This window comes from Haplochromis burtoni, unplaced genomic scaffold, assembly GCF_018398535.1.
Source record: "Haplochromis burtoni strain Fernald_Lab_line unplaced genomic scaffold, NCSU_Asbu1 Contig_116, whole genome shotgun sequence".
NCBI classification, from domain to species: Eukaryota; Metazoa; Chordata; class Actinopteri; order Cichliformes; family Cichlidae; genus Haplochromis; species Haplochromis burtoni.
Genome location: NW_024582477.1, coordinates 1,523,323 through 1,545,542, shown reverse-complemented (window position 1 = coordinate 1,545,542; position 22,220 = coordinate 1,523,323). Strand labels below are relative to the sequence as shown.

General features: G+C 40.9%; 1 protein-coding gene across 2 annotated transcripts in view; it reads right to left on the bottom strand.

Moving 5' to 3' along the window:
- cdk6 (cyclin-dependent kinase 6) overlaps nucleotides 1-9,856 on the bottom strand; it is a 39,524-nt gene extending 29,668 nt beyond the window's left edge. Inside the window, exons 1-3 of one of the 2 annotated variants that reach the window (XM_005928562.3) lie at nucleotides 9,244-9,856; nucleotides 8,044-8,399; nucleotides 2,490-2,625 (exon numbers count right to left, since the gene is read on the bottom strand). In XM_005928562.3, coding sequence (XP_005928624.1) covers nucleotides 2,490-2,625; nucleotides 8,044-8,267 — 360 coding nt within the window. In that variant the 5' untranslated portion in view covers nucleotides 8,268-8,399; nucleotides 9,244-9,856. Of the gene's footprint in view, nucleotides 1-2,489; nucleotides 2,626-8,043 lie in introns of both variants that reach the window. The other variant, XM_042223651.1, reaches the window with a different exon arrangement.
- Nucleotides 9,857-22,220: the final 12,364 nt, after the last annotated feature.

Genomic DNA, 22,220 nt, shown 5'->3' with positions numbered 1-22,220 from the left:
CTCTCTTCTCCCCCTTCTTCGTGGACCCACAGAATAGAGTTGTGGAAGCTTGGATGATGGTGGCGGAGGAGGGTGGGCGAGCCCCAAGCGGTGGCCCGGCTGACGAGCGCTGAGGTTGGGGCAACCTGGCTGCTTGATGTCCTTCCAGCTCATTTGATTCCTGGAGGAGGGCCCCTTGCATCAATGACCATGTGGTGGGTCTCGAGCCTGAGTGGGTGGTGTTGGGCGGAGGGCTGAAGTGGACAGGCTAGGTCAAGGTGGGGTGCTTCGTGCTGCGGTAAGACCGACTTTGAGAAAAACTATGCCTCTCCTTTCGGAGTTTAGGGCCACTGGTTGAAGGTAAATGTTTTTTCACGGTTAAAGGTGGACACGTTCACACACTCAAGGGTAACTGCCATTTAATCAGATGGGCACCGGTGACACACGTCTGGACCGGGATTCAAAATCTGGAGTTGTTTTGGGGGGAGGGGATCCCCTTCGAGTTACTGTGGAGTGTCCACTGTCCCAGCAATAACGGGGGATGGTGCCTGGCTGCCTCTGTAGCATTGTCGCTGTCCTTTTGTTCCTTGAGGCCTCAGCTGTTAGGAGAAAGCAGAGCCTGGGAGGGGGCTTAAGGGGTGGCCACATTGTTCAGAGCCCCAAAACGCCTCCTCAAACTTTTCCAACGTCAGATATGTCCAAGCACGGATAGCGTGGATGGTTGGACGGGTTGACATCTTATAAAACCGGCAATCCCACAAGTAAGCCTACTTCAAGTATTGTCAGGCCAGGTTTGCAGAGTTAAGAAAGCTGGCCAAAATGTAACTTCTCTGTCTTCTTTCCTTTCCAGTACAAACCACTTCCTCATCTTTTCTTGAATACTGAGCACAACAACACAGGCTTCTTAGTGGAGGTATGTACCAGTGTCCAGATGTTTCAACACGGCTTCAATGTGAACAGACCGTTGACACATCTTCACACGTGGTCTGAGACTAAAAGAGGGGAGCGCTTGTTCACTACAGTCGTATTCAGTGCAGTAGCCTCTACACTGCCACAGAAAGAATCTGAGTCATTCGGGGTTTATGATCAGTCCTTTCGTTGATTAATTGGTTGAGTCCTATGCGACAAGTGGTCAGAGATCTGCAACCATTGGTTCGGCCATTTAACAAGACAAATAAGCAACAATCTTTTGATAAAACTGCACATTTTTACTCCATCCACTGGCACTACAATTATTAAGGAGTTGTTTTTAAATTAAATTAGCTAAATTCTAACCGAGAAAAGGACCTTTCTTCCCACCCTTAACTTCCATTAAATCCCCTTGGGCTATGTCCTTATTTTCAGTTTATTAAAAAAAATAAAATATAAATAGTTAATACAGCTTCATGGGACTCAAAACAACTGACTAGCTAATAAGGATTAACCTTCTGCTGAAACGGACTCAAAAACTGAAAGTAGCTATACATAATGATTGTGAAAATTTCTGAAGCGTCGAGTTTCCAGAAAAACGCTGCAGTATTATAATATCTGCTGCAGACGTGATCGGCGCACACATCACAGAAACCACAGTCTGTATCAACTTCGGCAAAAGTCATGGGAAAGCCTCAGGTGTGATCTACCCGACTCGTCTACGCTTGCACTGCATCCCACTGACAGCGCGGCTCGACACAAAGCTTTCACAAGCGAACCCAGGCCCGGGGTGATGATCAGCGGTTGCCGTAGCACCCGAACCTCTCCGTTTCAAATTTGACACTTCAAACTCTCGAGGCTCCTCTGTCTAAAAAAAAAAAAAAAAGAGATATACCTTTCCAATATTATTCATGACACATCAACTGACCTTGGGGTGAAACCCGATAAAGATCTTCTTCTTTTTTCTTTTTAAATGTTTCCCACACGAACTCCACTTTTTTTTTTCTTTTTTTTTATATAAAAAGAGACCATAACAGAGGAAAGGAGCTACTTCCGACCTTTTGGCAAAGTGTAACTGGATGCTCAGTGGATTTATTTAACAAATTTCCCTATTCAACAACTTTTAGCACACAACTTAGAGGGCTCTGTTTTCAAAGACACACATGGAAGATTTTTAAAACTGGCTCTGTGTCTGTAATATTGTGTAAAGTTGGAGAGAAGGGTGAAAATAGAGAAGGCAGGGATCCTTTAATTTGGAGCCCATCTGCCACATGTGCTGCCCCTCAGAGTGCCCCAGTAACTCTGATGTTGGAGGGAACTGCTCTGCCTTCTGGGTCTCTGGCCAAGAAAACCCACTCAGAACCATAGAAACATGGCTGTGTTCAACCAATGCTACAGCCGCAGGAGATTAACCAGGCGCGTCCTATATACACTTCAAACAGAAATAATATTTAAAATAAGCCTCCTTGGGATTTTTTTTCTTGGAATATTGTGTAATAGGCAAGCACACACACATTTATAGTGATCATTAAAATGGAAAAAAACAAAACAAACTGCATTTACATTCCACTGTAAACCTAAATTAGAACGACAGCGGTTACCTTGATGGTCTCAGGCGGTACTCCAGGGTCAGGAGCCTTTTCCAGGTAGGTGGTCAGGTCCTGATCTACATGCTCAAAGACCAGAGTGAGTTTGGTTTCTCGGTCAGTCCGAGAGACTGTGCACACATCAAACAACCTAGGATAGGAGAACAGATGGACCAGATCAATACAACTGATTAAACGGGGGTGCACTAGGCTAAGCTCACTGCTGCTACACAAGGTAAGAGTACATCTACACAACATCAAATATTGCCCACAGGCTCTTATTACTATATAGACTATAATTAATCACCTTCTATAACAGACTGTAATTTAAGATTTCAGATTCTTATGCCCCATCAGTGAAGTAGGTAGGGTACTGCATTTGTTTTAGAGTATGAACACAACAATATATTATTAATATTGTAATATAGTATTTTAAATAAGAAGTTTATGATACCAGACAACGGTGTAACTAAAGATATTATCAGCAGTGTTGGGGACTAACGGAATACATTAACTCCTCTCTCTGTCTCTCACTAGCAAAGTTGACCCAGACAACAAAGTAAAGCTAGTTTTTGACTACAAGCCCGACACTGACCCGACGTATTAACTTTACTACGGTTTGGAGCCGCAGACCTGTTTTATATACGCGGGAAACAGTTTTCTATACAAGATGGCTGCAAAAAGTGCAGCTTTACCTAATGTCCACCCTACTGTTACTCATTTTATATTAAGATTTAAAATCTAGTTGGTATTGGTATGGCAAGTATCCTTCAGTAATGGTAATAAATCACACAGCAATAGTACATTCATGTAGTTGTAAAAAGCATGATAATATATTATGTAATCCAAAGTATTCAGAATACGTTACTCTCATTGAGTAACGTAACGGAATACGTTACAAAATGCTTTCTGGGGCATGTATTCTGTAATCTGTAGTGGAATACATTTTAAAAGTAACCTTCCCAACACTTATTATCAGTAACTGATCAGGGTCATTATGATGGCTAAATGTCAGTGTGTTTCCTGCTATGACAAGTGCTAATGCAAAAGCACAACCAGTTTTCTTAAATAGATAAAAAGATACTAATTAAAATGTATTAACAACCTAGCTTTGAATAAAAATGTTCCTCATATTAAAACCAAGAAATGAACCTGTATCTACCACCATCGCCAAGTTTTAAAGAACGGGACTGCTCATGTTTTCCACTGTGTTTCATGACCTTTTCTTTTAACAACACTTAGTTGTTTTACTTTTGAAATTAAAAGGTTTTTTCCATTCTCGCTCGATGCAGAAATTGGCCTGATCAACACTTCCAGGTGTTCTTTGTCATATTTATTTCACTCAATAATGTGCCAGATGTTTTAAGTGGGTGACAGGTCTGGGCTGCATGGAAGCCAGTTTAGCACCTGGTCTCTTTCACTGAGCCACGCTGTTGTAATATGCGTAGAATGTGGTTTGTCATCATCTTGCTGAAATCAGTAGGGGTGTAACAATACTTCAAAACCACAGGTTGGTTCATACCTTGTCATTTTTGTGCCTTAAGACACAGGATCGTCCTGTTTTTGTCTTTTGAGATGGTTTAAAACACCCCTATGAAAAAAAATCCTCCAATAAAACCATCATAAAAGCTGGGATATGAACTCATAAATCTGGACCCCCGATTTATCCTATGGGACGATAACAACATCTCCAGCTACGGCCACTGCTTTTTTGCAAGCCTTTTAAAACTTTAAGACTATTGAGCCTTAAACACGAGCGCCTTGGTTTCCCAAGGCGACCAACTAAGGCCAAGCATCCAAATTATGTCAGTAGACCTGCCAAGGAAGGCTTTGATGAAAAGCTGGAAAGGAAAAAAAAATCTATCCAGTGTGTCCTCTTCAAAGAGCACGGGACTACAAGCAGCATTCCTCAACCAGCACTATGACAACTCCTGACACGCTATGGGACGTCTAGTGGAGCCTGCCTGCAAAGGCAGCATCTTTCATCGTGACAACATAGAAGACGAAAAGCGCCTTGATGGATCTCCACCGAGCACATGTTGCATTGTCATTAAGGGGGTTAATATATGCAAGAGAGCAAAAACTAAACCATTATTTTCTTTCTCTTCTTCAGTCTACGATATAGTTTTTTTAGCCAAAAAAAAAAAAAAAAAAATGTTCAAATTAACAGGTTAAAGTTACATTTTAAGTGTTACTCGTTTAAAAGATATTTTGAGTTATCCTAATATTCAGAGTTTATTTTAACTTTGAGTTGTCCTAATGGACAAGTATAAAATTATTACAAGCCCTAATTAAACTCAAAGTTTGGAAGTTTGCATTAGTTATGAAGACGGAAACTAAAAAGTAAACATTTTCCTCAAAAACTAATTTAGTCCTGTGGAGGAAAAAGTTTTGACTTAAGCTGCCAAAAAACTTGAGATAAAAAATAATGAAATAAGAAAAGCTCACTGGCTTCATTCATGATCGTTGCTGTACTCGTTATATTCATGAGGTACCGTATTAATCCAGTGTGACAACATCTTACACTTTAATGCAGGCACTCATTTAACTTACCTACAGTTGTAAAAGCACAGAAAAGAAATAACTAAATCTCCCTGGAAACTTGTTTACTCCTCAGAGAGGCATCATTTGTCCTTGCCAACAACCTGGTAATCAATGGGTTTGGTCATGCTGGAGTCAGAGGAGTGAGTGAGAGGCGATTCATTCAAGGTATTAGTACTGTGCATGATGTCAGAGAATAGAAGGCGCCCTCCTTCTGAAGCACTGGGGTTAAACGCCCCTCACAGCTCGATTGTTGGCCTACAATGGAGGCTTTTAGCAGACACTGAACATATGGAATGAATAATGGGCCTCATTACAAACATCCAGGGGTTGCCTGGAGTCACACAGAAGGCCCACAATGCACTTTTCCTGGCCCTGTGCTGCTTGGCTATGCTAGTTGGCTAAACTCAAGGGTAGAGGAGTTTCTCCGATGCTTTAAAGAGCTGCTGGTTTACATGCTTTAACAAACAAATGTTGCTGCAAAATATGGAAAGCGTCTAGTGAAGCAAAGTGTATCCATCCATAAATATAACTGACCAAAGATCGTTTTAATACTTGCTTACATGTCCGTCTTCCAGTAAGGACAAACCCCCACTGTGGACCCATTAAGCGAAAGCCACAACCATTATCCTCCATTATTCATTGATACGTTGGGGAATTATTGTTAGAGTCACAAGGGCACAAGCCATGCCTCTAAAACATCCATTTAGAGCTTCCCCTTCAATCCCAAAGCACTCGATATTCAGACTAAAACAAGCACAAGGTCAGACCTTGGCTTGTGCCAGCATGTGACGCAGTATCAGAGTCCTGCTCTCTCAGTGAAAAGTCATTACAAAAACCAAAAGAAAATGGCATCTGTGTGCAAAACAGTCAGAAGGAAAACTAGAAAAAAATAGCTTCTTTTGTTTTTAAATATGCAGTATTGCCAACTGGCATTGATCGTGCCAAGTGTCATACTGGAGGCCATTTGGATAGGATAGAACAGTACTGATGGGCACATGAGTTTAACTACAGAGACAGTTATGGAAACGCCAGCACATGATCTCACTAAATCAACATGGGAACAGCTTTAATGTGCGTTCACATTGATCCTACAAGTCTAAGAAACTGTACTGGGGGGATGGACACCATTCTTCTGAAAGACCTGGTGTTGTGATGATGATGATTATGAAGACCAGGCAAAAATCTCCAAAAGGTGTTTAGTTGGGCAAAAAGCCCAAACCCTTGGTGATCCCTGGAACCCTGCAGACAAGGGTCATCCTGGAAGGGATCACTGCCATGCTACAGAAATCACACCGAGAGAAAGTTGATCTTTAAGGTTGATTTGTGGTCAAATTTCACTCCAAGAAGCCATGTCTCACTTATCAAATACAAACCAGTGACTGTGGATATATCGATTTAACGAAGGATTTATACTCTGCTGTTTAAGTAATCAGTAATAGACCGTTTGTGCTTAGTCACCTAAGGAAGAGTGGCTCATCGTTTTTTCCTGGCATATCACATTGCATGCATAATTCATTAAATGTGCAATGTAGACCACAATTTCCAACCATATTAACTACTGTTCATCTAGATTTAAATGCAGGCTTGCCAACTGAGGAGTCTTTCTGATGTATTTGCAATCAGTAGCCCTACAATGACATTGTTCAAAGTCGCTTAGATCTTTTTATCTTCTTGATGCAGAATCATAATCAGCATTACCACGCATGCCAGAACATGGCGGGATGTTTATTTGATTGTTAACTGTAAAATTCAAAACATTTGCTCTTAAACTTTTTATTTATTTCATGCTTTTATTTTGTTTGTCACACTTCTGTAGGCTCTCTAGATCAAATGTATCTCGCTGGTTGGAAAATCATGTATACCCATTTAAAAAAAACAAAAACTGAGTACATACCACATAGCACAGACCATTTTAAAGTCTTCGTCCAATGAAAATCATTACATGCACACATGTTAACATGTGATTATGGTGTTGTTGACTACTCCCCTTTCGTCATGAGTGCATAAGCAGTCAACGGCATGGCTGCGCAGGCTTGCCAGTTTCAAACACGTGGATTCAGATTGCCAGGGTTTCACATACCTAACAGAGTCATCTTAAATGGGAAAATTAAGCGTTTCTGTTTAGCTTCTGTTGTAACAGTTAAAGAAAAAAAAAAAAACAAGGTAACTGCTGGTTAAGCAAAACAATTGACTGAGAAATGTTACAACAATCCTCACCTAGTAGGCAACGTAATGTCATGTGGAAACTTAAAGGTTTCACTGAATGCAATGTCTTGTATCAAGTAATCCTGGGATGAGAAATATTTTGAGTGTTCTTAAGAGTATGGATTTCTAAGCAGGTAATTTCAGTTTTCTTTTGTCTTTTTGAAGATATCAGTATTTTTATAAATATTCCAAAATGTGAAAGGAGGTCCGAATGTTGAACGGCTACATTGTATGTCCGATGGAACCTCACATGTCTTCACCATTCCTAATATCAAAGGGATCTTGACCAAGCACCCCTAAACACATAAGCATGCAGGTCTCGCTTCATTCTGCAAGTCAGCGATAATAGAGGCTAGGGTAGTGGAAAACCACCGCTTCCGAAGGATGCTGCTGCATCTTATCTATAGATGAAGATTTGCACACATGAAATATGCATGAGGTGACAAATGTGACTGGTGCCAACCAATCAAGATAAACCGGGGCGGGCTTTTGAACTAAACAGGAAGTTGAGAATGCACAGGTGTGCGCCTAAAACCTGCTGATAGTGACAGCCTCCAGTGTGTTGTTGTGGAGCCTGTGTTGCCTGCAGGAAACTAAAAGGGCCACCAGCTTCAGACAAGTCTGCAAGCAGGCTTTGCCACCAAAGGTCATATAAGCCATCACAGATGCCACAAGAGACCATCAAAAAGGAAGTAATGTATACTTAGTCTCATATGCATATTTCTTTCACCACCACCACGATCCCCCCACCCCTCCCCTCCATCCTGTCTCTTAAACATAAAGCAGGTTGGTTCCCCACCTCCGCTCACCCCTCACTTACCTGACAACATTGGGGTGCTCAAAGGCTTCAAGCTGCCTCAGCACCGCCACCTCGCGGATGGTGGAGAGCGGCATGCCTTCTTCCTCCGTCTGGACACGAACTCTTTTTAGGGCAACAAAGCGTCCCCCGTTCTTCAAATCTCTCGCCTTGTACACTTTCCCGTAGGCGCCTTCTCCAATCTCGGCCACAGGCTCATACTGAGTACCAACACTTTCTTTGTCCATTTTTGCAGAATTCCCCCCCCCCCTTCTTCTTCTTCTCTTGTTGAAAATATTGCGGGGAATCCCGGGCGAGGATGACGAGCCAGACTCTCTTACAAAGGCATTTTCAGAGAAAAAAGGTGGCACATGCAATGCCTAGATGACAGGGAGACACAGATGGGGGAAGACACCATCTTTGTCAGATTTGGTCAAAGAGTGCTCCAGGTAGGCAATAAAAGGACTGTCATGATGTTTTATTCCGACTATCAAAATGAAAAAAAAAAGAAAAGAACCGCTGCGTCCCAAGTTCCACTCCTCCTCCTATTACGCACTGCAGCTCATGTCCTCCTACCTCTAACATAAAACTAATGTGAAAAATAATTAAAATTAATCCCAGTTAACCCCTTTCAAGGCTTGCTTTGCATCCAATAATTTGTCTCGTGCAATCAATAATTCACCCCGCATGCGGTGTTGCTCATGTAATCTTCGCACGAGCTGTCTCGGGTTTTTTTTTTAAATTATTTGTTATCACAACATGCAAAAATGACCATATATTTCACCCGCTTCTTCGTTTTACGCCAGCAACAAGATCAAACTAGCAGCCCTCCCTGTGCTGGTTTGTCAAAGTTTCTCTTTGAGGACACCCAAACTTGCGAGCACGTGGCTGCATTGTCTGAACTTCCTACAGCAACAATCCATTTAAAACCCCTTAAATGTCGCTTTCCGAGCCCGAAACGGTTCGAAATGTGTGAAACGACACCGCATCCGAGTTTCAAGTGTGTTTTCATTAGCCTGGGTGGCTTTCCCGAATTTTTTTCCAATTTATTTTGTGCGTGGACGCAAAGTGTGCCAAATAATGGCTTACATTCTAATAAATCGGGGAATTGATCATGTCACCGTTTAAAACCTCATTGGGTTGCAAAGCAAGCATTGTCAGGCTCATAAAGACACTTTGTTTTGCACAAATATCTGCATAAATATGCCCACTTTCAGCGTTTACCTTGTTTTATGTTGTCAATACAACGTCGCAACGTCGGCATGCCCGGTATAACGCTGAGGACGCTTTCGTGTGTCGGATAAAAACTGCTCCGTCAAATGCATCCCTGTCCACTTTCCTCCATGCTGGGGCCACACAGGTAGTTGACGGTGCAGGCTCTAACCCCCCATCCCCTCAGACTACACCAGCCCAGGCAGACACCAAAATCGAGCGGAGGAGGAGGTGGCGGCGGTGGTGGTGGGCCGTACGCAAACTTGCGCGCACACACTCTCACTTCAAGTTTGTGTGTGGAGGGGAGGGGGTGTATGATTGGGAAGGGGGGGGTCATAGGACAAAGGCAAACGCGTGATATAGCCCTCCAGAACCACGCTCTTCTTTGGATTTTCTCCTTTCTTTCTTTCTTCGTTTTTTTTTCTTCCATATATCCGCGGATAGGCCTATGCAACTGCAGCCTCGCTCGCCTTGTGTGAGCTCCGTCTCTGCCTGGCTTTCCCACGCCGGCTGAATGTGGCCTGACCCCCTTCAGAGAGGTTTGACACGGAGCGGGGACATTTCCGCATTCCTCCCCGACTACAAAGGCACACCGCCTCCTTTTGCTCTCCCTCGGCCTCCTCGGTGCTTTACCATTCATAGTCCTCTCCGCGGGTTTTGTCTCCTGTGTCAAAACCGGGAGCACGCAGAGATCGGGGAGGGGAGAGAGGAGGTTTGTTAGATGGACGGCCACACTATCTCCCTCAAAACTATTGAGGAGCTCCTGCGGCAACAATGCACCAGCAAGAATGCAATGTGACAAGCTCGCCCTAGATGAGCCGGAGGGGTCAGGTTCAAGGCCCGGTGGCTTGATCTGTGGCAGGGGGAACCCCCCTCTGCTCCGGTGGTCGTTTGCAAGGCATAACTAATGAACCTGTTTGTTTATTTATTTTAGAAGTTGGACATTTCTACAGAGTATCAGCTTCATCTTCACATCAGGATGAACCTCTGATTTATTTAATCTAAAAGGAGACGTTAAGAAAAATCTACAAATCCGTTTTTATGCATTAAAAGAATTATTATTAAGTTTTTTCTGATCTTAAAATTGTACCAGCATCTTCAGAAAGATTTGTAAGTCAATCAGCAAATTGTAGAATTTATCATTAGTTACTGCTTTATTTGAGATTCATGTTAGTCCACGTTTTTTCTGACATCTGAATATTTTCTTAAAAAAATAAATAAAAATACATTTGTACAGATAAATGTATATATTTATCTTTTATAATTAAATATTAGTAGAGCTAAGTTTATTTTCATCTTCACAACTTATTTATAGTGAATACATATAAATCAAGAATATTAAGAAAATTTAAAGAAACCACTAAAAACAATTTTTAAAAACAAGAAGTAGTTTCAAGCTTTAAATGCTATAAATTTGACAATTATTATGGTAAATTTCCTCTTTTTTAACTCTCGTGCTTAAATATTTAAATTAGTTTCAAATTCCAACAATTTCATGTAAATGATCAAATTTTTACTTTTTTGTATGAAAGAGTCAAAAATGTATTGTTTTGCTTTTTTCCTTCTACTTCTGGACAAAGTTTAGATGTGACAGCACTTGATGTCAGATTGTCCCAATGAATAGCCAATTACAGGCGTGTAAGTAAGCCCCCCCATGATCATGCTTTCATTGGAACCCATGTTTTCAGAGAGTCATAGATGATCACAAGAAGGTCATTATCCCGGTGCTATGATTTTCATGCAAACTTGTCTTCCATGCTGTTTGCAGAGTTCCCCGATTCCCTGTGAAAAGGTAAAACTTTGGGGGGGATAATGACATGGAAGTATCTATGTCAATCTCCCTCCGCCCAGCCTTGTACGCAACCCCACATTTAAATAATTTGCATCACAAAAAACGCACAGTGCAGACAGAGTGTCCCAGACCAATTACTGTAAATGGGGACGTTTACATTTTTTCATCATCATTGTTCGTGTGAAATCAGCTCTGAGAGCCATCGCCCAGATTGAATACATTAGCAAACATACTTCTGATCTGGCTGGAAAACAAACCAACTAGATATGTTGAGTGCAGTATAGAGATGAGAGAGTGACACAAACCTCAAACGTTCACACACACAAACACACTTTCTGAAACTGTAACCGTGTAACTCCACGACTTCTACAAATTACTCAATAGCTAATTCATAAAGTTCCCAAGCTTGTTTTGTTTTTGTTTTTTTCTCATGCAGGAACTGTCAATGACAGGATGGTCCAATTAAGAACATCCTGCTTTGGGACTAGCACGATCGGAATTTGATCTGATTTGATGTTTAATGCATGTATGAATACACGTACTTTTTCATAAAAATAAGAAATTGGAAAAAAGATTGGCCAAGGATTTCATTTATGCTAACTTTCGCCACACTCAGTTTAGCTGCTCTTATATAGAGACATCTTTAAACACTCTAATTTTCTGAATTTATTATTAAGACTTTATTATGAAAAAATTAAATTCCCCCCCCCCCCTTTTCAAAATAAAACCAGTGGCAGTGTACAGGATTCTGACACACGCTTGCTAATCTTAATTTACAGAAAACAATGTGGATGATACTCATTTTTAAAATTTTCTCCAATTTCTCATTTTTAATAGTTTTTTTAAATAAAGGCGTTCATGCTGTGTTAATCAGAATAACCACAGTTTCCTTCAGAAAAATTAGAAAACTCAAAAAGGATTATTTTTCATTATAAGTAAATGTTCTGCATTCAAAATTCTACTTTAATTTAAAGTTTAGTAGTTGCGACACTAAATTGCACTCAAATATTTGTAGTTGTGTAGTAAAATGATATTCTGTAACAAAAGAAAAAAAATACCTATAAGGGTCTTATTCTGTGTGAAAATATTAGGCATTTAACAATATTTGGCTGTTGCTATTTTCTATGATGAGCCTACATTCGGCATCATAGGGTTGCAGATTTTTTTGAACTTCCCTATTTTATGAAATATTAGATAATTTAGGGAAGTTAACTAGGAAGTTTTGGGGGATGTTGCTAACACTCACAAGAAAACCAGACAAAAGGCAGCATGCATTTGCTGTAAAGGATTGTTTTTAAGACAAAAAGCCTGAAACCACCAGTTTCATCTCTGAGAATGTGTAACTATTAAGAAACTGAGTTTATGCTGAAGCAAAGCCAAACACCCGAGCTTGCTTTTCATCTCAATTTTCCTGAGAATTTACATTTGGCATTCGTATCGTGGAGGAATGTTTCTTAACAGAGCCACTCCTTTCATGTTCTTGAAAACAAGAACAACAACAAAAAAGTTTGGGGATTTAGCAAGTAAAATTCCTTATTACCGTATCATTGTGCGACCCTATTTATTGACAGGTTCGCACAATTGTTACGAAAGGTTGTCGGGACATTTCCTCAGGTATGAACAGCTGGCAGCTTTGTCTGTCTGTGATAACACAGTGTGAGAGGTTTGGGGCAGGACTGCTGAATCAGGAAAAGGTGAAACCAAATAAGGAATCAAGTATCAGGCAGGCTCTGTTAAACTTTCTAATAACTCCTGGTAAATTATCTATAAAGGTATACGGCTTTTTCCCCTCTTAAACTCATTAAAGGGTTCAACTAAAATGAAAAAGCATAAAAAAGGAAATGTACAGGACATTAAAAAAAGCTTAAAGGCTTAAGTCAGCAAAACACTCCAGTGGGTCCCCCTGTAGGTTAATCACTGCAAGCAGTTGCTTTTAGATTACTTTTATAAAAAAGATAGATTAAAAAATATATACGTATTTAAAATCTGTATTGGTTACATTTGGAATAAGAGGAAAAAAAGAGAAAACGTCAAAAGAGAAGACAAATCATTTATTAACTGTCATGAAGAAGAAGAAACCCAGAACACGGCCTTAATTGAAACCAGTTCACACTGCAATTTGAAGTCGATTTGAAGTAGTCATACCAAACTGCTGCTTTAAGCACCCCAACAAGGCCATTTCTATCTTTCACTCTGACTCTAAAACGTAAAAGAGAATGCAGTATGTTTGTGTGTGTGTCCGCACGGCAGCTGCTGATCAGCCTGGCCAAGAGAGAATTACGGCCCTCCCGTGGGGGAAGAGAGAGGGGCCAACAAGGGACAGGTGACTCCCAGTCTCTCCCAGATCTCCTTACACCCACCCACCACACAACACACACACCACACACAACACACACAACACACACACACCACACACACAAACACACACACACACACACCATAGCACACAATGCACACAGAGGGAGAGAATTATGATTGTGGGCTGGTCTACCATGTCCCACTATAACAGAGGGGGATGTCCATATCACAAGGCAGAGGGTACAGTAAAATTAAGCCTTTAGGCAAACAGCTGTCTCACCTGGGGAGAAAGCTGATATGATGTGTGATATCAGATGCCTTTCTAAGCCCTCAGTCCCATTGTTGGGATTTACAAGCATCACTTAGTCTGCAGTTTTGAACCAGCCGTCAGCAGCTTGATATTTAAGTGACATTTTGAGCGTGAAGACAGAGGCCGGCGTGATGCGAGCAGACAATCCGACTCTGTTCTGCGTCTCTGACTTGATTTCCTTTCTCTCGTCCAACCAGCGTTAAGTCCAGAGTGTTTGGTAGAACTAAAGCTCCTTCTCTCTTCTTCCCCTGTCCTCCTCTTCTCCCCGCCACCGGCCCCCAGACACAAGCCTCTTTCTGTTGGGGCATCCCCATGGCAACCAAGCCACTAACTTGAGGAGACGACATAAAAACCTGCTCTTTTAGGGGACACAGGGACACCTGCTACCTCCGCCGTTGGGGAGGGCCTGGGCCTGGACGCAGAGCCACGTGCAGACACAATCACATACAAATTCATGTGGTCACAAACGCGCACACATTTCCGCACAAACATAAACAGAGGGTCAGTGTGACATTCAAATGAGGCCTCAAGCTAGCATCTGCTCCCCTTTGGACGCTAATCTATCTTCCAATAACATTTCAGGTTGTTTTGGTGGCTTTTATATGTTATGGTAAAAGGAAAAAAAGAAAGAGTTCAATGGAAACAAAAGGCTGATTGTTAGTTTTAGTCTACAAATTTTTTTAATGTCTCAATCTTTGTAAGCTTCTATCTTTTTAGACAACAGTAGTTTCTCTAGCAAACAAAAAAAAAGGATCTAAGAGACTGGCATGCACCTGCTCTGCTTACCGTCTAGGTTTTCTATACAATATCCATCGAAATACTGAATTTCTATGTAACAGTTCACCTCATCAACCCCAGCAAACATTTCAGCATTGAATAACTCTCACCCGAAAGTCCAGTCTTGAAAAATACACTTCATTAGGCACAACTCCCCAACTGCTCATTAATGCAAAAATCTAAACAGCCAAACATATGCCAGCAACCCAAATGTTTAGGCATGTAGTCATGGTCAAGTCGACCTGCTGAAGATCAAAGTGAGGATCACAATAAGGAAGAAAGCTGATTTAAGTGATCTTGAACATACCAGAGAGCGGTAGCTATCTGAGTGAAAATGCTTTGTTAATGCCAGAGGTCAGTAGAGAATGGCCATACTGTTTCAAGCTGATAGGGCAACAGTAACTCGTTACAATCAAAGTATGCAGAAAAACATCTCTGTAGGTGCTGATCCTTGAAGAAGATGGGCTACAGCAGCAGAAGACCACACTCCTGCCAGCTCAAAACAAGAAACTGAGGCTACAATTCCCATGGGCTACCCCAAAATTTGATAATTGTGGATTGGAAAAACATTACTTGGTCTGTCCCCAAAGTTTTATTCTGTTTATCTGGATGTAGCGTTTTCAGTGGGAGAAACATTTCGTCACTCATCCAAGTGACTTCTTCAGTCTCAGCTGACTGCAGGTTTTCCCAATCTTATAAATAGTACATTTGCATAATGACTGAAACTAGATTTATTTACCTGGATAATTGAGCATGCATCAAGACATTACTTGGTCTGATGAGTCTCGATATCTGCTGCAGCATTCAGATGGTAGGGTCAGAATTTAATGTAAACAACATGAAAGCATGGCTCTAGTTCACTGCACTCAAACTGTTTCCACAATCATCAGATCTCAGTCCAATAGAGCACCTTTGGGATGTGGTGGAAGAGCAGATTCACATTATGGACATGCAGATGATAAATTTGGAGCAGCTGTATGATGCTATCATACCAATATAGAACAAAATCTCCAAGGAATGTTTTCAGCACCTTGTTGAATTCGTGCCATGAAGAATTAAGGTAGCACTGAAGCCAAAAAGAGATTCAAACTGGCACTAGCAAGTTGGCTGATGAATGTGGCTCCAAAATGAAAGCGTCCCAGACTTTCTTCCTTGTCTGCCCAGCAAAAGGAATTTATATCAGGCCATATTATATTTTCATCAGTTAGAACAAAATTAAACAAAACTAATCTGTTATTAAATATACACACATGTCACAAACCTGCAAATTTGTACTGTTTTGCACTATCTATCTATTGATCTCGTACTTGCAATTATAGTAGTATATTAACATGAAGGTTGTGTGCCTGACTGATAAACGTTTCAAAACATGTGTATTATGATTATGTGTAATTATGAGCACTAAATGGCACTTAATTGTACAGGATTCAATGTCAGTATCAGTTTTCTGTGATGCACTTTTCCCATTCTGCAACTAGCTTCAGCTGGTGATGTAATGTAAAATTGAAAAAGTTTCTGAGAGTTAGTTACTGGGCATTTATGCTTCATTATGAAATCTATGCCGTCATTTATGCTGTAACTGAACAAACCCCTCTGAACCCTACGCCATGATGCAACCTTTGGGAATAGTCTGACATCCACCACCACCTAGAAATGCAACTAGACATTATGTCAACACAGCCTGCAGCTATTATTATTAGAAGTCATAGCATACACTTTCATTACTATTCAGACACCCAGTTTTATCTAACCATGAAACCAGATAACACACACCAATTAGTTGAACTGCAGAATGTCTTAAAAACGTAAACACCTGGATGACCTCTAACTTTCTGCTTTTAAATTCAGATAAAACTGAAGTTATTATGCTTGATATTAAAAATTGTAGCAATATTGTATCGAACCGGATTCTTTCTCTGGATGGCATTACCTCTGTCTCCAGTAACTCTGTGAGGAATCTTTGACCAGTCATTTTTGACCAGGATATGTTCTTGAATGCACATATTATACAATCATCAATCAGAATCAGAATCAGAATACTTTATTAATCCCGAAATATGTAGGACTGCTTTCTTTGCGCAATATCTCTCGAGTTAAAAACATCCTGTTTCAGGGGTGACGCTGAAAAACTAGTACATACATTTATTACTTCTAGGGTGGACTGCTATAATTCATTATTATCAGGCTGTCCTAAAAACTCCCTGAAAAACCTTCAGCGGAGCAAGAGTACTTGCAGTTCCTAATATATTTAAAAATAGAATTGGAGGTAGCGCCTTCAGCTTTCAGGCCCCAACTCCCGGTTAGGATTCAGACACGCTCTCTTTTAACATTAGGCTTAAAACTTACCTTTTTGATAATGCTTATACAGTTGTAGTTAGGGCTGGATCAGGAGACCCTGAATACTCACTCAGTTATGTTGCGGTAGGCTTACACTGCTGGGGGCTTCCCATGATGCACTGTTTCTTCTTCAGTTGCCTTGGTTCAGTCGTTATAAGTAAAAAGAACCTGGGCATTAAAAATTAATGCACCACATACAAGCATCAATGCAAGCAACGATGTCGGCCACTTACCGTATTTTCCGCACTATAAGGCGCACTTCAAATCCTTTAATTTTCTCAAAAATCGACAGTGCACCTTATGATCCGGTGCGCCTTTTGTATGAATTTTGGTTGTGCTTACTGACCTTGAACTGATTTTATATGTTACATGGCGCTCAAAAATCTGTCAAAAACTGTTTTAGTATGACTTTGGTAAGCTACGAAGCCGATTCTTGGAGCATTACGGCTACCGTAGTCAGGAGCCTCGCTGAGTAATCTGGGTCCAAACTATAGCTGTGTCTAAAGTCAAACAAACACTGCAGCATCATTGAGAGTTAAAAACTGTCTAAATTAAGTTTAACATCCTGGCATCCATGAAAACTTAAAATTATGATGTACAGCTCTGCTACCACTTCCAACATAAATGAAGACAGAAAACTAAACAGCAGTGACGTTTCTTGGGTTACTGAAGTTGGACTAGCTGGTATATATAATTATGTGCTATGTGATCGCTAGCGACACAGCTATGTTAGCATAATATAAGTGAAGCTGGAGGATGCATGCTAACTTTTTTCGATTCAAGAAAAGTTAACGTAAGGGTTCCCGATGGTTAAGGACAAATGCAATCGCATGGCAGGATGCTGTAAACAGACCAAACTTCAGCCAGGAGAACAACTGAGATAATCCATCCACAATACGAGGTTAGTCATTAATATACTGCAACAACATGGGAATAGAGCAGCTGCGAGAGAATTCAACATTAATGAATCAATGGTACGGAAGTGGAGGAAGCAAGAAGAATGAGTTGAGTAAAATTGGACTTATCTGACTGTTTTGTTTCACTTAATGCGCCTTATAATCTGGTCCACTTTATGTATGAAAACAGACCCGTTCATTGACAGTGCGCCTTATATGTCTGCCTTAAGGTACGAAAAATACGGTACATAGACTAAGTTATAGGATCTAGATCGGGCCTATTTAAACTTGTAATTTTCATATCGTTAAAAAAATCTCATTAAATTGCACTTCAATAGATCCAAAATGCTGCTACTAGAAGAAGACATTATATTTTTCCTATGTTAGCTTCTCCCGAAGTCCGGATTTGCCAAGAATTGATTTTGAAATCTGGGACTAGCACAACTTACAGACTTTTGGTGTCCTATTATCCCACCAGAGTTCCAACATCAACAATATCCCAACCGTTCCTAGATTTTCTAAAAGTACAACGGGACGCAGAACCTTCAGTTATCAGACTCCTCTCTATTAAATGTGCATAAACAGCCTTTTTCTGGAAACCCCCCACCTTTTTAACATGACTTTCTTATCCTTCGGGGCAAATCACAAGTGTCAGTTTCGTGGCAACCAGATGCACTTTGAGAAGAAGACAATATAGGCCTAAATCCCACTTTCCAACATTATAATACATCAAGTCATTCTGTTGTCATTCTGCTCATGGCCAGTGGGTGAAATCTCATCAAACAGACAGCAATTTAAAGCTCCAGCAGACCCATCAAAGGACCCAATTAACAAGTGTCAGTTTGGGGTCACCCTCCAAGCCGAGGCTTCCTGCGTCCTCCTGTTGCCGGTGGAATATTCTGGAGAGACTGCTGAGTGAACCTCTGGTGCCTGGCTGCTGTTATTTAAGAGTATTAATGATTAACTGAGAGTGCTATTGTCCCCTCAGGCCCAGCTGTCCCTCCTCTGCCGTTGATCCACTCCGATGCCTCCGGGCCACTAAACTGGCTCCATTCATGTGCTAAAGTGACAGCTGCTCTTCACATTCCACAAAAAATTAACCGCAGAGACCGGAAAACAAGCCGGGAAAAGATAAATAAAATTTGACAGGTTTCTTTTGTCTTTTAAAAGGACGGCTGGTGATTAAAGGGTGGATCAGAGGGATTATTTCAAGTCTGCGCCTTTTTACAGTTAAGTAAGCGGAAGACAGAAGAACAGATAAATTTAGCTGTGTTGGCCCTTAGTCATTCAGGGGATGTGAAGCAAATGAACTCAGCAATTTTACTGTTAAACTGAAAGACACCAAACAATGTCCGAACACGTGGCCGATTAGAGGTGAAATCAGTTAAAGAAAATGTATGATTGGGGTTATACACGATGAGTAAAAGTCTGCTGTGTGTGGGAGTTTATCATCCATATCAAAGCCTTTATTGCCATGCCGTCTCCTTTTATTGTGTTGGGCTGTATTCAAGAAATTTTCGGTTGGCGTGTTTTACCTGGGAAAGACCTGCGGACTGACTCTTCTGATGAAATAGCTGGAGCCAAGAAAGAAGAGTTTATAACTGCTATTTAATGTGCAATTTAAAGTGGCATTTGGAGAAAATGTACAGGATATGAATCTTGGCTTTACTCCTGTGGGAAAATGAGAGACAATCCTAATTAACCTGCATAAAGAAACAACAGAATAAAGAAAAAAGAAAATAAAATGCAAATTATCTGCACACAATCGCACCATGCATTCTGTTGAATGTCTAAATCCTTTTCTGCCTTCTTACTCTGGAATCACTCACTGCAAAAGCAAAAGTATAGTAATCACTATCAGTAATTCAAACCTGTATCATCCTTACAGCTATATTGTTTTACAGCATCGGTCTTTAAAGAAATCTTTAAGCTTCATCTTACCGCGTACGGCACTTTAACAAGGTCTTTCAAAAGCACCGCTGGTGTTTCATTAGCATTTGCAGCTCTTTCAGTGTATTGTGAAGAACTGTTATTCTGTCACATGGAAACGGTTATCTCGCCTTATCTGTAATCAGCTGAGTGGTCACAGATACTGTTTGTGCCTGCTGTGCGAGCACAGGTTACTGAGGGTCATGTGCCCTTTACTGCTGTGCTTCTTGGACACAGGTGGGATCTAATTACTGGTAACGTGGTGGATTCTTTCCAGATCACCTTCAATTAAAGGGTCTTGCCAAACCCCTTTCTCTCTTTTTTCTTTTTCTGCACACGTAAACACATATTTTACATCCCAGCTTTTGATTTCTAGTGTGCATCCAAAGATGGATGCAACCGCAGTACCATCTTGCAAAGCAAATTAACAGCCTTGGAGCTCGTACCTGCAGGGTAAGCCTTATAATAATGAGTTTTGGTAAAGCCTGAGAGTGGTTACTTTTGAGACTGTAGTGAACAAAGTAATTCCCCTCATACCATATGTGGGTGATGGTTGAGCATAGTTCCTCTTTGCTTTTGCACTTTTGCAGTGCATCAACACAAATTTTTGAGTTTTTCCTCCAGTAGCATTGCAACCATTCTAGGTTTTTAAAAGCTGACACACCACAAGCGACTTCAGCCGCCCCACTGCCTTGTCAAAAACTCATTGGCAGATGTTCGAATAGGCGTGTACTGGTTACTGGCTCAGTGTATGTGTGGCTCATTTTGAGCCTGCAGTTTTAGTTTTTTGATTTACAATAGTGGTAGTGCAGGGAGTCCTAAAAAAAGATACAAATAAGTAGCAGATGTTCATAACTCTGGAGTTTACTTTGCCAGAATTTGATAACAGGAAAAGGTTAACACAGTGAGAAATACCCCTTTTTGCATTGTGAAATACCTCTTTTTGCTTTCTGTTAGAGTGAGAGATCCTCATACGTGTCCGTTAAAGCTACTGCCAGCAGGTGGTTACGTTAGCACAGACTTGGTAAATTCTGTTCAAAGGTGAAAAAAGGTTTACAGATTAACATATCACATCCTGTTTCTATCACTTTTAAACTGTCCCAGATATTTGTTTATTTATTATTTTTAGCCTGAAAGAGTCCAAAAACCTTTGGATTTTAAGACTTTGCCTTTGATTAGCCATATGTGTTTGCCTATACATATACTAGGAAAGCTAAGGTTATTTATGGCGGGAAAAAAAGCATGTTTGAAACAGTCATAAGTGTGCTGAGAGAGCTAGCTTCAGGATCATCTAGCCTCCACTTGACATATTGGAAAGTGGCTGTAAAAGTGTCTCTTTGTGGATTAAAAATAACTCATCATTGCCACTGAAACTCAAATCACCAGAGCTTGTTTTACTTCCCACTTCTTGCCCCACTGCAGGGTGTCCTATGGAAGTACCCTTAAAAAACATCATCAAGTCATTATTTCCTTCCATTCATTTTCTTCTGCTTATCTGGGGCTGGGTCGCGGGGGCAGCAGCCGAAGCAGAGAAGCCCAGACTTCCCTCCAAGGCACCAAGGCATTCCCAGGCCAGCCAAGAGATATAATCGCTCCAGAGTGTCCTGGGTCTGATCCTGGAGCTCTTCCCAGTGGGACATACCCGGAATACCTCACCGAGGAGGTGCCCAGGAGGCATCCTTGTCAAAGCCCCGAACCACCTCAACTGGCTCTTTTCGATGTGGAGGACTAGCGGCTCTACTCTGAGCCCCTTCTGTATGGCCACTCCTCACCCGATCTCTAAGAGAGAGGCCATTCACTCTTTGGAGAAAGCTCATTTCTGCTGCTTGTATCCACAATACAAGCTGCCATTATTTCCACATATGGAAAACGACTGGTGCTAATTTCTACTCTTATTGAGTACACAACATGGTTTCTAAAAGCCAAACCCAGTCACACACATGTATTCATGCAAGTGCTGTTTTCTATGCCTGTACACACACGGATCCATCAAGAGCAACTCAGTGTCGTGTTCAAGGATACTTCATCATGCATAGTGGAGAAACTGGAAATCAAACCTCCGACCTTCTGACTGGTGGATGACCCAGTCTACCTTCGGTCATGGAGAGCATTTTCTGCCTGATACCTCCAGGGAGAAAACCCCGGCTCCTCGGTTTCTCAAAAGGAGTGACATAGCAGCTCTGGTGGGCGGCGGTGGATCTGGCCACCAGTGTTGATCAAGTTACTTGCAAAAAGTAATCAGTAACTAACTACTGATTGCTTCCCCCAAAAAAGTAATCCTGTCACTTTGCTGATTACTTATTTTCAAAAGTAATTAGTTACTTAGTTACTTTTTAAAAACATGATTTACAACCTGAATAGGTAATAAAGCGATAGATCTTTCAGCCCAATTCTACTTTTTATGCATACTCCATCATACAAAATGTAATCAAATGAAAAAGTCTCTTTTTAAAACTTGTTTTATTAGTTTTAATCTTTTAACTTTATGCATCAAGCAAAAATTAAATTATATGCAACATTCTCTGACTGGAAGAAATTTGTTTAATATTTAAACCTGTTTTCTGCACATTCCAGCACATAAAATAAAATAGTTTTTTGTGTTTACACTCAGTCTTTCAAACAAGTGCAAGTAAAACACAGCAGAAAATAA